The sequence below is a fragment of the Apaloderma vittatum genome, unplaced genomic scaffold, assembly GCF_000703405.1.
Source record: "Apaloderma vittatum isolate BGI_N311 unplaced genomic scaffold, ASM70340v1 scaffold44232, whole genome shotgun sequence".
Lineage (NCBI taxonomy): Eukaryota > Metazoa > Chordata > Aves > Trogoniformes > Trogonidae > Apaloderma > Apaloderma vittatum.
The window spans coordinates 10,270-16,126 of NW_009702756.1; the positions used below are offsets into that span (position 1 = coordinate 10,270).

The 5,857-nt window shown below is 40.9% G+C and overlaps 1 protein-coding gene across 1 annotated transcript; it reads right to left on the minus strand.

Moving 5' to 3' along the window:
* Positions 1-1,911: 1,911 nt before the first annotated feature.
* LOC104270084 (POZ-, AT hook-, and zinc finger-containing protein 1-like) lies at positions 1,912-4,793 on the minus strand (the record flags this gene model as incomplete). Its single annotated transcript, XM_009864336.1, has 2 exons — positions 1,912-2,773; positions 4,656-4,793. Coding segments are annotated over 2 exons (557 nt in total), but the record flags the coding sequence as incomplete, so codon positions are not given.
* Between the last annotated feature and the right edge of the window lie 1,064 nt (positions 4,794-5,857).

Consider the following 5,857-nt stretch of genomic DNA (forward strand, 5'->3'; position numbering starts at 1 on the left):
ATGAAGCTTTAGTTTGAAGGTGCGTGGGTTTGGGGTTTTTTTGCCCCCTTTTAAATGAGACTCATACCTATTCCAAGGATTCTGGGGGAAGATGAATGGAGAAGAACATGTCCTTCAGTCTCCCAACACAGATTAATAGCAAAACATCAAGTCCACTGCAACATGCTCTCATTTTAGAAAGTGCTGGTGCTATAAAGAGAAAGCCATTGATTATTCATCCTTGGTTTGTAACACTTGAGAGCAAGTACAAAAAAAGTAACTTCTTACAGGAGAGAAGCTGGGGCTTCTGTGTCTGCAGAATTTAGAACATCATTCCAAAATCTGCATGCTTACAAAAGGCTCTATAATTCTAACATAAAAACACAACAGGAATGTGTCTTATTTCAATTACACATTAGCCGCAGCGTTTGGCTTAGGAGCACCTGGGCAACACCACTTGTGGCGCAACAGCAGTTTGTGGCTACGTTCACATTTAATACAGGCATGTCTCCTGCGGAGGCTGTAGGTCCTGTCTGAGGAGGTCTATCCTGCTCCAGCAGTCTTTTGATGATGGAGACAGCCATTGTTTCAGAGAATGCAAGTCTGGTGTGGGACTTGGGCTCTTCGGAGTGGCCTTTCCAGAAACATTCGGCACACACAGTAACTTACTTTACTGAATCATTGCTTAAACCTTTGCTCATTAACCCTCACAGCAATTGCAAGGAAGAGAAAACTCTTCAGAGATTGGAAATTAAGGAATAAATTCGGGGAGCTGTCCTATGTGACCTTGAGTATCAACAGCAGAACCATAATTACAACTCAGAGTATTCCTAACTCTGAACCCTGTGTTAAACAACATTTATACCTGTATTTGGTACATAAAACTTTGACAAGTTACATGGGAGGAAAGGGAGGGTCAAGAAAGGACATTATTTCTGCACAAATGGTATTTTCAGATCAAAAGGAACCTCCAACAGCCTAGAGCCTAGCTTCTTTGCATTTTGTAATTAATTCTTTTTCAGAGAGACGCTGTTTGCAATTCCCATCTCTTATAGTAGAAATCCTTCTTCTTCGAGAAAGAAAGGACTAAAACTGGTTTTTACAAAGCTGACTAGAGGCAGATCAGGAGAGCACGGCTGTAGGCTACAAAGCCCAGCTCCCCGAGAATACAGTACCGTGCAGAGTGGGATTAATGTCTTATTTACTGGTTCTCATTTGCACACCTTTTGGACAGGTGGCTAAAATGCTCAAAAACCAGACAAAACGAGGGGATGCAAAGTAACATACTAACTTCTTTAATAGAGTCCAATCCAATTAAACCAAAATCACTCTGTGAACCCCTGGGTTTATTCACACTAAACAAGTCAGTGGTACATAGTGTCAACCCGATAGCTGATCATGTTTATACCCTAGGTCCCCACATGAAAAATGAGCACCAGTCAACCAGACTGCAATGGTATTTTTCCTTCCTTTTTTTTTTCTTTTTTTCTTTTTTCATAAAACTATTTCTTTCATAGACTTAAAACAATCAACTAGCCAAGATATTAATTATGGTACATCTAAAAAAAAAATTAATACTAACCCTAATGTGACTGCTGCTTTAAGAGTGCTCTGTGTATCGCCTTAGACTGGCTTTTCAGTAGCAATTCACTACAACAGGTCCTAAAATAATAATAATAGAAAATTAAAAACCTGACAGCAAGTTTAATGGTTAAAAGTAACAAAAACAACCTGTTCTGAATGGTGACTTTTCTCAGCAGTTCAGTCCTGCTGCAGCACTCACAGCCTCACAAACGGCAGAAGGGGTTGAAATTTTCTCGCCTTCCTTAAATTTTTCTGTTTTTAAAAGGACAACTGCATTGTAACCTGCTAGGTACCATGGGGCATTTTACTTAATGTTATATTCAATAATGGGTCAATAACGGGTCTGTTTTTAAAAACTTACTGTTCTTCTTGGGTAGGTTAGGGAAGGTGGGAAGTAGAGAGAGAATGAAAGCATAGCTCCCTGTAGCTGTAGCTCCGCAGGTGCCTCGGTCACTAGGACTGTCTAAGTCTCGAATCGGTGCTGGGAACTTTTGTTTATTCCGGAAGATTGTAACGAAACACCAGCAGCAGCCTCTAAAGCTCCATTAGGTGTTTTAGGTCATGTCTCCTATTCAAGGTCACCATCTTCTGTAATTCATCAGCTAAGAAGCATTTTCTCCCTCTCCCCAGGGAAGGTTTAAAGGTGGGGTAGGGCATGAGACAAAGAGGGAAGCTAAAAGGAATAAAAAATTCTCAGCTATAGAACCAAATTTCATTATTTCCTCTTTCATTCACAGCATCTTATCATTATAGCCAGACTGCCGCTTTGCTTTGTTAAGATCAAACCGATCTCATTTCCCCTCTGGCCCCATTGGTTGCTGGTCGACCTCTGGATCCACTAGGGATGATGCAAATGCTGACTGGACGATCTGAAACCCAAACGACTCCAGGAGAGACATGTTCTGTTGGGGTGAAAAGGGGGATCCTAGAGCAGGACCAAGGTCCCCCAATGGGCCACCAAGGGCTCTGACGTGAACTTTCTGTATGTGTTTGTTCAGGTAAGACTTGGATCTGAAAAAGCTGCCACATTCAGGGCAAGGGTACTTCTTCTCTCCTTCCGTCTCCATTTTGTTTTTGCTGACTGCCATGTCACACGAGAAGGACCCATTGGTGCTCTGCTTCTCAGGAGTCTTGAGGTCACTGGTGTCAGAGAGGTCTCCGTATGAATCAGAACTCTCAATCGGGTCCGAATGTGAACATTTCTGGCCTTCTACGAGAAAGAGAAAAAGAGATACGTTTTCAGAATCTCATCTCCCCAAAAAGGTATTTAACACGCACTAAAAGAGATTACATTGGTTACCACCTGATTTCATTAATACCTGCCATGACAGAACGATGCAGGCTGAACATCACAAACCCTCATATTCTAAAGCCCTTGACCACAGATGCTCTTTACAAACCACTGGGCTGCTATCAGAGCAACATCCAGCTTTTCATTATGCGTTTGTCATGGTCCTGAATGCAACCTTAATGGAGTCTCTGGTTTATATGATATTTTTTTGAATCTCAATGTTTATACCTCAGGCACTACACAAAAGGATAGACCTAATGATGATTTTTTTATCTATGCAATTCACTCCCACACTTCGGACACAGTGTTGATACTTTGGGAGAGAGCCTAGAAACCTACTAAAGTCCAACAGGCTGCAGCAAGACAGGAAGAAACCTCGAAATACTCAGCAAAACAGGAGTAAGCTACTGGAATTTAAGAAGTACAATTCCATTTAGTCTTGAGGAACTCTTTTACAAGTTATATGCAAACTGTTAGAAGTGAACTTCATAATCTAAATATGTTCTACCTTTAAATACCGTAGTGTGAAACAGGGAAAAGGTTAGGGACACTATTTTAAGTCATTTGGATACATATCCTGGCAAAGCCATTGGTATGTTTGGAGTGCTCCCCATTCTCTTCTGGCAGAATGCCAAGAAAGTTTGTCCACACTTTTTGCTCAGCGCGTATGAATGAGCGTGGGAAACTCAGACGTACTCCTTAAACAAGTCTCTGAATACAAATAAGCTGTACCTACTATTAACTCTAAAAGACCAGAGAACCACTTGGCACAACCCAAAAGACAGATTTGCTCTGGCCTCGGCATTACAAACCAAACAGGATATGCATGAAATCAATACACCACTGAGCTGGAGTAAATCTCTTGTTAAGTCAGCACACCACCCACACCCAAAAGGCTTCTGTAGTAACTCTATCAGGAGTTCAACAGAAAAAATTACACAGTTGTAGCTTTCTGCTGGCACGGACTTTGTTTAACTCAGCATGTTGTGTTCTCCTGGACAAGAAAAAAAGTGTAACTTTTTGGTGTAACTACGGTTTTGAAGAATTTTCTGATGTTTCAGCTTCACCAGGAATACCGACAGCTCAAATCAAGAATCAAAAAGCAAACTGTTCTACATAGATTAACACACAGCTTTACACGTTCAGAAGTTAAATTCTCTATTTTTACAGTAATACACTTTTTCTGTCTTTCTTTTCCTTTCAGAAGTTAAACACAGGTTAAAAAAAACAACAAAAAACCAGCCCTATTATCACCTCTACCTCTCCTCCTCAACAGCGTTAAAAAGTGTAAGTTTAAGTACAGATAGTTGCATGGCTCCTCATCAACCTGGGGATGAATATTGCTTTTGCTGCTCAAGAATCTTTATGAACTCCATTATCTGACTCCCCCTTCCTTCACCAGAAATCAGAAATGCGGTTCGACTGACACGAGATTCAAGTATAGTGGGACTAAGGAACCGTCAAGGATCTGCACCCCTCAGGCAAAATTCAAACACTGACGGCTCCTAGGAAGATGGCCAAGACGAACTGACACCTTTTTTTTCAATTTCTAAAATCAAAGAAGCTGCCAAAAATTCATGTACCCTTACGTGTCCATCTCCTTCCCCCAGACTTCTTAAATTGGCTATCCAAGGACACGTATCACATACGATGTGATGCTATGAGATTTCTCTGCATCTCCCTGAGCTTCTCTCCAGTATTTTCCCTGTTCTTCCACCCTCCCCTTTCTCACGCCCAGCCCAACATCCCACAACACAAAGCTCTGCACAGAGCAGCAAGGTGCAGAGAGCCCGTCTCTTGCCTTTGATGCCATAGGTCCTGACGCAGTGGAACGCTGCTCCCCCATTCGGGATGGACTCCTGGTGCCTGGAGACCTGGGGAAGGGGAACACCGTGGTGGGTTTTAACATGGACCTTTAAGTAGGAGGCAGAGGAGAAACCTAAACAAGATAAAAGGAGATGAGATCCTGCCACCAGCAAAGACACACATCCTTCTGCCCTGTTCTAATCTTTCTCTTGCTCCTGCTCCCCATTACAAAGCTGCCATTATACTAGCTTGACTTCTGGTTACCTACAACGTGCTCACGGAGGATTCCTGGACATAATCAAGCAATGACTGCAATGTGCACCTTTCATTAGACTTCTTTGGGTTTTTTGGAAGTCACGATGAAAGAACAGCCTCCTTGTGAAACAAATCCTATGTGAGCAGATGACATGAAACTTTCAGGAACAAAAGGCACCCATGTCTCTTCACCATTTTTGTGCTACTCTATTTATTTAATCTAAAAGGCCTTCACCATCTGATAATGCTTTGGAAGATAATTCACATAAGTTTATTTTGTGCTGTTAAGATTCAAAAGAATGCCATTTAGCAACACCCCTTTGGCTTCTAGCATTAATAGTGATTCCTAGAAGGCAGAAAGCTAAAATCACTGAGTTTTTAAGGTATTCAATTTTGTTCTATAGTAATTTTTTGAAAAATATTTCCTCCATTCTGCTCACCCTGAGTCTTCTACTAGCTCTGATCCATAAGCTCAAACTACTAAAATTAAAAACATACATTTCCAACAACTGATTTCTCAACAAAACATTTTTTTACACTTGTGCATGTGCATTGTATTTCAAGTCTCACAAATATGGCCTTTTCCTTTAATGCAATAAATTATTACACATATACTTTGGAATGTTTTCCAATTCAATTTCAGTAAGATTTACTATTAGTACTAATACATTTGAACCACATATAAGGCACACCTAGGACAGAGTTTTAAAGACTTCCTACACAGGTAAGCCTATCGACAAACATCTTAATTTCCTATTATATTTTGAACAGAATATTACGGGGCTTTCATGTTAGAAACATTTTCCTTTAACAACTGAGAACAAAACACAAATTTCACCATCACAGACACAGAGCTCCAGGTACCCTTTCTGGACAAAGAAACCCAAGACCTAGATTTTTTAAACCAATATAGCCTTTACAGCATGAACCCTTGCAAGAGAA